Here is an 11,026-nt window from a genome sequence, read left to right on the forward strand (position 1 = left end):
TATATAAATTGTCTTGTTCAATGACCGAGGATCATCAATAGACTTGATTACGTATGTTCCAACATCATCTTCGTCCACGAAAATCACTGCACATTACAATACAATCAAACAAAATGAGATGTGATTATTGTATTTCTTCTAGAGCATGTAGCTAGTACATTAATCAAATATGGGGAATGTTCTAAAAATCATGTCGTAAATTTGCAATAGTTTGAAAATTTGACATTGTGTTGCTGTAGTTTAAAAAAAGATGGTTATGCAGAACAGAATCTTGAACTAAATGTTGGTCTGCAAGATAAATTTGCAACGAGAAAAACACAGCACAAGTAGTAATACTTGTATACCTTTGGCATTGCCATCCCCATATACGTGAACTTTCTCTTTGGGTGGGAGAAGAGTACCAATTTGAGATAGGTTAGCAGCAAAGTAAGCCGCAAAGCAGTTAGCAGAGACATAGGTGTGAGGAATATTTGCTTCTTCTATTGCCTTTCTTATCACCATTTTGTTATCAAACGTGACCCGCCCCGGGGCAAGAGCGTGCCCCATCCTTGCCGGGTCCATGCCGAATTCAGATGGTAGGAACCGCTGCATGACAAGTTAAATCAGTTTATTAATGTCATTTTCGCCAACTTCAGAAAAGAACATACTAGAAGAATTTGAGCATCATCTGGTAGTTAGTTTGTTTAGCACCAGAGGTTCTTTTTAAAATTAGAATGAATAGACTTCCCTGTTGAATTTTACGGCGTGACGTCATATCTAATCTGAAACCAGACGTGTAACAGAATCGTGTGTGTCCACCTCTCTTAGATACTTCCTAGTTCCAAATTACTACCTCCGTCCCATGGAACATAAGTTCTAGATAAATTTTGGCAAGCTTCGAAAAGAGGACCTTCAGCCTTTAATTGACAATATAATTAAGAGAATTGCAGGCTGGCGATGCCGCCTTTTGAACCATGCTAGCAGGCTGGTTTTAATCAAGTCATGTTTAGCAAGTATACCAATTTATCTTTTATCCTTTTTGAAATTTCCTAAATGGGCTGTTAAAGCCATGAACTCCCAGATGGCACATTGCTTATGGGATAACTATGAAGGTCATCACAAATACCATCTTGCTAATTGGGATTTAGTGAGCATGAAACAGGACTTTGGAGGTCTAGGGATTCCAAATATTAGAGACTTGAATATTTCTCTGTTGGCTTCTTGGATTAAACGTTTCAATTTGGATGATCATAAAATTTGGAAAGAAATTGTGCAGTTTAAGTATAGAACTCAACACCCCAACATTTTCACATGTAGCAATGTGAGTGCTTCCCCCTTTTGGAAAGGGGTGTTGTGAGCTTTTAATGCTGCAAAATTTGGATATCAATGGCTGGTTGGAAATGGCAGAATGTTAAATTCTGGGAGGACCAGTGGTTCCGAGGTGCTAGCCTCGCTATTCACTTCTGGGAATTATATATTATTTCCAACGAACAAACCAAAACTATTTGTGAAGTGTGGAACGGGAGTGAACTGGAGCTTTCCTTTAGGAGGTGTTTCAATGCTAGATTAATGATGCGATGGGATGAGTTGAAAGCTATTGTGCATCAGCTAGAGTTGAATGAGGAACCCGATCAAATGGTTTGGAAGCTGAATGCTTCTAGAACCTATTCGTCCCATTCCCTGTATGTTGTGATAAACTTTGGAGGTGTTAAGCTGTGTTTGTTCCTGCAGTGTGGAAGCTAAACATACCCCCTAGGGTACAGGTATTTCTGTGGTTATTTTCAAACAATAAAATCTTAACGAGGGATAATTTAGCTAAAAGACAGTCAATCCAAGACATGAGATGTTTATTTTGCTCTGAGCTTGAGAGTGTGGAGCATCTATGCTTTGGGTGTGATATTGCTAAATATGTGTGGGATTTTGTTTCTACTATTATGAAGAAACAGGTTGGACACGATTATGAATCAGTAGCTAGATTGTGGGTTAGTAATGAAGCTAATGGGGCTGTTAATACTCTAACATCTGCTGTCATTTGGAACATGTGGAAAATGAGGAATGAAATCCTTTTTGGTCGACTAATCTGGTCTGGTATGCAGCTGGCGGAGGATTGCTCGTCTACTCAGGAAATGGATGCCGTTGTGCAAGGAGCGATGTCAGGAGAATATAGAAGATTGTTGCGTGGAGCTGGAGAAGAAAGCGCTGGAACTTCCCCAAATAGGATGGCGATGAAAAGGAGGAGGATTGGCACGAAGGTGATCGGTCCAGGAACCCAGAGGCATGTGGTGATGTCAAGCTGAGAGCCTGATCCAAAAAAGAAAGCAAAAACTGCCCAGTGGAGAAAAAAAAAGAACATGTTCGAGGAAGCTTTGCGAGTGCATTTCTTTCTTAGACCTAATCTAAAGTGATGTTTTTAGTTCTGGTTTTGCTGCTTTCAGTGAACGTTTTGCCTCCAGGATAGGCTGTAAGGGTCTTAAACTGACGTATGTAAAACTTGGTTTCATTTCTGTCAAATGGAACAGGGCAGAGACGCCTTTCATTAAAAAAAAACATAAGTTCTAGATACACTTAAAGTTAGACAAACTTAAAACAAGTTGGATTGGAGTATTTGAATTCCTAGCTTTGCCATGAGTCAAGTTTATGTGTATTTATTAAGTTTCTAGAAACACATGCAAATATATACAACATTGAATACACATCATTTATAAATTCAGTCAAACTAGTACTATAGAAGTCTACTTAGCCCACAATTAGTACCTCAGATAATTCAGAACATGGGAATAGATCGATGAACTAGCAAGCCCAAAATGGAAAAATGTTCCCGTCCTGATTCTCAAGGAATCTGGATCCATATATACTCATCTGAATCAAAATCTGCTTGAGTTAACAAAAGAGACCGACCAACCTGGATATTCCCAGCTTCTTTGATAGCCTCCACGAGCTTGAGCTGCTGCAGCAGGTGTGGACCGCCCATGGCGGACACGACGACGTCGGCCCGCTTCACGGCGGCGACGAGGCTCCGGTGGTCATCCATCGACGCCTCAACGAGGACCGCTCCCTGCGCCTTGAACGACAGCAGGAGCTGGAGCTTGTCGATGTCCATGCCAACCTTCTCCAGCCGCGTCAGGACGAAGGTCCGGTGGCCCTGAGCCAAGCTCGCCCTCACCATCCTTCTGCCGATGTACCCCGTGCCGCCAACCACTAGGACCTTGCTCTTCTCCATGTCTGAAACAATGGGTGCTCTTGCTGCAGACGCGCGCGCGTGTGGGCTATATGGGCACGGAAGCTCGCTGTCGATGTGTGGGGGGCTATATGGTGGACTCCTGGTTGTATTCAGCGACAGGTGTTGAGGAGTACCTTCGAGAAAAACGAGATCATTTTTCTTCCAAAGGCGGAGATATGGACTTGACAGGAGACTGAGAAAGGCGAACATCGTTTTCGTGATGATCTTGTACACTGAGCCACCAACCCGTACAAGGATGTCACTCTCGTCCGTGCCTGCAGAAACTGTTGCGAATAGAGTGGTTGGATCCAGAATTCCAGATGCTTGGGTTATGTATGGGTACAGAAGTTGGATATTGATGGGTTTTAGTGCACTCCTCAGCGATAAGAGCATCTCCACCGGCGCCCCGACAGCGGCCCCGGTTGCTTTTTGGGGGCCGGGGACAAAAATGAGCTCGCACCGGCGCGTCTCATATGGTGCCGGTCAATTTTGGAGCCTAATAGAATCGTCGGCAACTCCGTGCCGGACACTTCGCCGAGGGCGCGAATCGGGCGCGCCGGCGGCTCGCGGGGCTGAAAATTTTGGGCATGGGAGCCGCCTGTCAGCCATACAACCCAAAAGTCGAAGCCAGCTGGGAGTGGCGGGGCCGACGCGGCAGCGGCTCATTTGATTTTAACCTAACCGTCGCCTACCTCGCGACGGAAGTTAATTGAGCGGCGGTGCAGTTTCCGCAGACGCGCACCGAACCGTCCCGTCGCGCGCGCCTTGCTCTTCGTGCCGCCGTTAATAAGCGCCACCACTCCCCCGCTCCCCTGCCTCCCTCCGGCCTATAAAAAGGGCCGCCTCTCATCGTCCCTCTCACACACAAACCCTAGCGCCTCTCTCCCCAACCCTAGCCGCCACCATCTGAAAATACGACGCCATGTCTGGTCGAGGCCGAGGTCGCGGCCGTGGTCGTGGCCGTGGCCGCGGCAGAGGTGCACGCACGCCGTCGCCTGCCACACCAGAGTCTTCATCGTCGAAGATGGACGACGAAGGGCCCGTGCTGTTCGAGTTCGTCCTCGTCCTCAAGGGCAACCCACGCGGCATCCAGAGGCTGCCGGACACCTTCGCCGACTTCGTCGCCGCCGACGACCGCCCGGGCACGCTGCATCTCCGGGAGCATTCGTGCGGCTACTACCGGTGGATCGTCGACGTGATCTACGACGAGCGCGGCAAGATGTACCTCCACATCGGCTGGGAGAAGTTCGCGCGCCACCACAGCCTCCAAGTCGGCTTCGTGCTCGTGTTCTCCTACTTCGGCGACAGGGAGTCAGGGACATGAGCGCCAAGGTGTTCGACGACACGCGTTGCCGCCGGAACTACCACGTCGACAGCGGCGAGGAGGACGACTGACGAGTGTTGTTTCTTCGCAGCGAATATCAGCTCGCATGTATGTTCTTCATCGAAAGAACCAACAGGGGCACCCTCGCCAGCTGAATTTTCCATTTTGGGTGACTGGGTGTGCCCTTGAGTGTTCTTTTTGGCAGCGAACACACGAAACCTGCGATAACCGGCCTAGTTAGGTTTAGTTTTTTTGCAACGTTTTATATTTGTGTCAACCATGGTTCAAACTATGTATTAGTTTGTGGAAAACCATGTTCCAAATTGTGTCTTTGTGTAAACCATGTTCCCAATTATGTATTAGTTTGTGGAATAAAATATTTCTTATTCAATTTTATATGCATTTATTTACGAATTTAATTCAAAACATCTATGGGGCCGTTGTTCTGGGGGCGCCGGTGTGGGAACAGCTCCCCCAAATAGAGGATGCAGTGCCGGCGCCCCCCAAACGGAGGTGTCGGCGCCCCTGCCGGCGCCTATTTGGGGGCTACAGGTGGAGATGCTCTAAGATATCCGAATGTATATGCGTGTAAGTGGGCCTCTCCATGGATGCCCACTAGGTGGGGCGCCGCTTGTGGACGTTAAGTTTTTTTTTAACAAACCAATATATTAAGCTAGCAAACCGCATCATTAAAAACCTTCCAGTCCCCTTCGATACCCTGATAAGGAAAAAAGTGCGTCTGAAACTTGCTGTCCAATCATATAACAGTTACATTATTAAGGAGTTTATCTAAAATAAAATCAGGGGGTTCATCGATCCAATTACAAGTGGACTTATTGGAGAAGGAATTCTTAGCTAATTCATGAGCGACTTGGTTTGCTTCCCTCGGCGTATGGTGGAATGACACAATACCAATTGAAGCAACTCTGTCCACACAGTCTGCAAAGATTACCGCCGCCTCGCTCCACCAAGTCTCAGCCCCAGAGCAAGCTTCAACTACCTCCATAGAATCTGATTCTGCTACAATCATGTTATATACCATGTGCATCGCCATAGACAGCACCTCCTTCATCGCATAAGCTTCCGCCAACAACGGTGATGCCACATTAGGAAGATAGGATACCGAAGCTGCTATAAACTCATCATTGCAATTGAGTAACACCGCTCCAATAGCACCAGCCTTGACATCGTCATGGTATGCTGCATCAACATAAAGTTTGATATTTCTTGCTTCCGGCCTCCTCCATTTGATCGGCATTAAGTTTGATTTTTTTCCCATAGACCAGGCCTGCATTTGCAGCAATAGCTAGGATAGAGAACTTACATTTATTCAAGGGTGGCACAGTTTCTGAATGTGCGCATCTCCCTCTCATCCACCATAGGTACCAACATGTCGTTGCGACCACCTCTTTTAAATTTACCATTTGGAATCCCTGCAGCTTATTATCATCTAAATGTAAAATATGTTCCAGCACAGCCGATCCAGATATATCCACACGCAGAGCTTCTTCAATAACATTCAGTAAACCCATCGAATTCCAATGCTCATTAGCAACCGGGCAAAGGAAAAGAAGATGTGCACCTTAAGTTACTTCAAGATAAAGCGGCGTCCATCTGCCCGCTTGTACCCGCCAGGAAAACTAACTAGTGATTCGCATACTGGTTCAACACTTTTGGGTATAATAAAGACAGAATATTAGTACTGTGGAGTATGAGAATGAGTTAGCATGGTGCGTACGTGGAATCGAAACTGTTCTGCGGTCACGTACGCGCGCTTCCGCTTCCGCCGCCTCCTTTTTTTTTTGTTCTGCCGCTGGAGCTTGGACCACACGTAGAAGCAGGTAGCTAGCGCGCGCGGATGCAGTCACGTCACGTACACGCGGCGAAATCCAAACTGCCCACCCGCCGGTTTCTACGTTTCTCGCGCGCGGGTGCTACCAAATCCAATTAATAGGTGACGTCACGTACACGCGGCCACCCGCCGGTTTCCTCGTGCTCGCTGGAATCACGCGGGTTTTCCCATCGCGGTGTTTTCTTCTCTTCCCATCGCGCGACGGCGGGATTTTTTAACCAGGGCGGAGGAGGAGGAAAGGAAATGCACGGGAGGCTGCTGGAACGAATCCAATTAATACGGCGGGATTTTCTTAATTTCCTTTCTTTTCGCGATCGACTCGAAACCTATATTAGCTCATCCACTTTCTACGTGCAATCTTTTCTGCCTGCCTGGAGCGCCTCCAAAATTAAACTTCCATCTGCCACGCCACCTCTAAACTTGGAAATTCTCCTCTTTTTTCTTTTTCTTTTTCCCATCGGAGACTTGTACACACATCATCTACAACGGAATCCATCCATCCATTCTTCCATTTCCAGTCCAAGGAGTCTTTATATTTGGCATCATCCACAATACCTACATTTATCGGGTGCTCCGTGCTCAGCTCGGCCGTGCACGTGTATCTAGACGTGCTTGCACAACTAAATATTTTGGAGCACCACACCAGTGCTTGATCTAATTATTAATCAGATAACTAAAGCTTAATTCAGCAGCTTCTAAATCGCAAGGCTCATCCAATCATTCAAAATATTGCAGCTACCATGCGAACTCACACCGCTTGCTATTACAGTACAACAAACTCTGCTCTGCCATCCCATCCGGAGCATGAATGAATATTATTATTACACACACAATTCATCGGGCTACTACCACCTCTGGATGATGAATATGACAGCACCAACACAATTACCCAACCGGTCCTAGGCCAGCACGGCAGCGGCTCCGCCTGAGCTAGCCGGCAACACAGTTCTACAATGTCGTCGTTTGGTGCGTCTGCCTTGCCCGCGCTTCACCGTTGGCTTGCCTCGCTGCACCTGCACAAACAAACCGCGGCAAGTTAACTGGTTTCTTCTTCTTTAAGAAACCAAAAGCACTCGCTAACTAACAAACTCTTCAACTTTAATCATCAATGGTGTTGAAAAACTTGACATGGCCTTTGCCTCTATTTGGACATCCAGAGACCACAATTCATATAGCAGAAACAGTTAAAGTGCATATACCAGCACACCTACCTCTAGATGCATTCAAACACGCAGTCCAGCTTGACTAGCATGTTAAATGCTGAGAATATCAACTAGTACCTGCAATGGCACGATTCCAGTACTACCAGAAATCACCCAAAAAATTTCATCAACTTCACCGAATTGTAGCAACAACTCTTCTTATCTGATTGATTGGTGGTAGAAAAACAACAAAATAAAACCCACAGCTTCAATAAAACTCCTTCGACTTGAATACAAACCGCAACTACAACAGTGATATTACTAAACGTTATAAATTATGTTGACACAAAACTGGATACTCCAGCCCAGCAATGGGCATGTGGAGAGGCTACATGGTCAACTACATGCACAAGAGTAAGAAATCACAGAGAGGACCAGAATCATACCTAAACACATGGGGTCACACCAAGGCGACCGCTCTCATTGTTTAGCCCCCCTAGTTATCCTCGAGCAAGAACAAAGCATGGTCAGGTAAAAAAAACACTTATATTTATAGAAGGATCCAAATAACAGCCACTAATAAACGCACATGTACCCAACTTAAGCATCCAACAATCGACAATTAAGAACCTATTGTTCCCAACTTAGGCATAACTGGAATCACGCTACACCATTTGCATGCAACAAAATAATAAGGGGATGAGATACTGTAAGCAAAAGTTCAATTATGACCGAACCATTTGAGATTTAGGGAACCATTTGAGATTTACGGGACCATTTGAACTATTGTCCAACCAATATAGAACCAATTCAATCGTTAAATCCAGAAGAACAAGTGGAAGCTCCGTACACTAAAACAATCGCAATCAGTAGACTAGTCCATTCACAACCACCTGAGCGCCTCCACGATGCACTATTTGATGTCGCAGATGGTGTTCGCCACCACACCTCCTCCTCCCGGTTCCACTGCGACGCCGGTTCTCGCCCTTCAGATCCTCCTCCGACATGCTTTCAACCTGAAAAATATGCATGATTTTCAGCAGTGCCTATGCATATCAAACATCAAGCAAACAATTGAACACATACTATTTCCTACACATCTACTGCCAAATTGCCAACGCACAACAATTTTTCCTTGACTGAACCAAGTTGCCATCTATACATGCAAGCACATTCGATTAAACTCAAAAAATGAAACAATTGTTAGCAACAACAGATTGCAGGAGGGTAAGAGGGAGCTCACCGGCAGTAGCTTGTTGGGGAGGTGGTCGTTAGAGCCATGTCGGAGTCATGGCAGCCCACGGAGTTGTACAATGTCATCAATTTTCTGCGGCTGACAGCCCACTCTTCCCTGTTGGCTGGCTGTATCTGTTGTCCTTGCACAGCTCAAATGCATCTTCCTGTACGACTGCCTGCATAAAGCAAGATACTTCAAATGTTCAAATTAAGAACCGAAATTTAACATATCATATAACATGGCATGAACATGAATAGCTTCCGATATTTGACAACTGAGAACTTAAGGTTCTCCACTTTGCACATAAAGGTATGACGCTCTTTCTAATCAAAGCAGATGGATACAACGATGATGAGTACAAAGTATCAGCCAAGTATACCTTGACAGGATAAGCATCTGCGAGTGAACTCGAATGGATCTCGGTGTTTTGAAGCTGTCCAACAAAATCAATAACATGCAGCAGCTCGACCTATCTGAAAAGGCAGAAAAAAGGAAGTTAAGTACATGTTGAGGGAAGTATTGAAGTATGAAATCTTAATAGCGCAACACCAACAGCCATTTCTGTCAAAAGAAAGTTCAGAGTAAAATCAAGATGCCTCCTACCATAAATAAGCAGGAATGTGCATCACCAGAGTTTAATCATAAGCAGGAAGTTGGGTCCCAGAAAAACAATGACTCAGCAATGTGCATCACCAGAGTAAATTGTGTTTATCCCATTTTAAAATAAAAGAAGAAAAAGAGTATAGTACTGAATGTTATGGCCAGAGCAACGACACTTGCAGAAACATAAAAATTTATCAAGTTTCAATGCTTAATCATGAAAATGGAGAGATGCTCACCTCTACAAATTTCTGCACTATATGTAAGAAACAATTGCACTAATTTGCATTTCAACAAATACAATAAGTGGCCACACAGAATCATTAAGCTGAATAGGAAAGCAGGTCAAACACCCTATTTTTATATGCAATGAATGGGCAAAGCAAAGGTATGGCGACAAGTGAATGAAGCTCTATATCTTACAAAATATATCGACATGTTGCACCATACAACAACGATTTGCACAATACCTCTACACCAATCGAAATAATCACTTCCGAACACCTAGGCGGCCAAAGAGAAAATTTTGACCTTTGTTGCTGATGTCGATGATCTCCGGAACAGCGTCCAGGTAGCCGCAGTGGGCCTTCGGGCGAGCTCCTGCACGCCGTGGACGCCTGATCTCCAGCCAGCCACCCTCCTTCAGTTCCTTGCAATGACATCATCAGCCACGGGCAGACTCCCAGCAACCTGCAAATTAAAATGAGGCTATATATCAGGACCATAATAAAATAGAGCTCATAATTCTCATGGCAAGGCACTGGAAATTGACATCATCAACACTGCTAATGCAGCTACTTTTTAATTTTTCGTGCATCATGATTTAATTACCGAACAGTAATGTAGCTACTTTTTCTTTTTGCATGCATCATGGTTTAATTACCGAACACTACACAGGCCTAATGCTGCTAAATACAGAGGACTCTACTAGAGCCCCTAAGCTGACATACAGAAGAACAAAATTCGACCTTTGATTCTCCACGCAGACGGAGGAAACAGGAGCAGCTGCTGCCGGAATGGCGGGCCTGGGGGAGACCACCGAACAGCGCGGTTCCCCTCCTCCGAGGAGACGCCCTCCTTGCAGCGCGTGGAGGACGACGGCCTTCCGCAGCTCGCGACTTGGCGGCCGGCGCGTCCTGGTGACCGGAGACACCTCGCCGGCGTGGAACACTGCAGCACTGCATCGGCCAAGCTGCGACGGAGTCCGGCCAGCTCGAGGAAGTGGGGTCGTAGGGGAGGAGGCTCGGGGATGGCGCAGGGGTGGCGGCGGAGGGGCGCAGCCGGCGACGGCGAGGGAGGAGCGGCGGCGGAGAGGAGAATGGGGATTAGGGTTCTGGCCAGGACTAAACTAAAACTGCAGCCTTGATTACCCAAACAATTTGGCCCAATTTGATAATGGACTCCGACCCACGATAACTGGAGTATTTTATTTTATTTTACTGCAGCCTTGATTACCCAAACAATTCGGCCCAATTTGATAATGGACCCACGATAACTGGAGTATTTTATTTTACCTCTTCCCGCCCATTTCCGTAAGCCTCCGGTCGTTTGTGCTAACTATATGAAGCTAAACTAGTACTCCCTCCGTTCTTTTTTAATTGACTCGAATTTAGTACAAAGTTGTACTAAATCCGAGTCAATTAAAAGAGAACGGAGGGAGTACTAGCCACAC

At 45.9% G+C, this 11,026-nt stretch overlaps 1 protein-coding gene and 1 long non-coding RNA gene across 5 annotated transcripts in view; both read right to left on the reverse strand.

Moving 5' to 3' along the window:
- The window catches only part of LOC124647065 (isoflavone reductase homolog), a 5,139-nt gene extending 1,884 nt beyond the window's left edge, over nt 1-3,255 (reverse strand). Inside the window, exons 1-2 of the mRNA XM_047187056.1 lie at nt 2,882-3,255; nt 345-585 (exon numbers count right to left, since the gene is read on the reverse strand). Of these exons, the coding sequence (XP_047043012.1) occupies nt 345-585; nt 2,882-3,199 (559 nt within the window). The 5' untranslated portion in view covers nt 3,200-3,255. The remainder of the gene's footprint in view (nt 1-344; nt 586-2,881) is intronic.
- Nucleotides 3,256-7,064: 3,809 nt separating this feature from the next.
- On the reverse strand, nt 7,065-10,473 carry LOC124708337. 4 transcript variants are annotated; one of them, XR_007005105.1, is made up of 7 exons: nt 10,323-10,472; nt 9,886-10,044; nt 9,134-9,227; nt 8,761-8,929; nt 7,964-8,533; nt 7,587-7,655; nt 7,065-7,388 (listed from the first exon to the last, which is right to left on the reverse strand). It is a non-coding gene; the product is annotated as an uncharacterized LOC124708337 (long non-coding RNA). The 4 variants fall into 4 exon arrangements; XR_007005104.1 differs by having other exon boundaries at nt 7,587-7,677; XR_007005103.1 differs by having other exon boundaries at nt 7,587-8,533; nt 10,323-10,473.
- Nucleotides 10,474-11,026: the final 553 nt, after the last annotated feature.

The sequence above is a fragment of the Lolium rigidum genome, chromosome 4 (genome assembly GCF_022539505.1).
Source record: "Lolium rigidum isolate FL_2022 chromosome 4, APGP_CSIRO_Lrig_0.1, whole genome shotgun sequence".
NCBI classification, from domain to species: Eukaryota; Viridiplantae; Streptophyta; class Magnoliopsida; order Poales; family Poaceae; genus Lolium; species Lolium rigidum.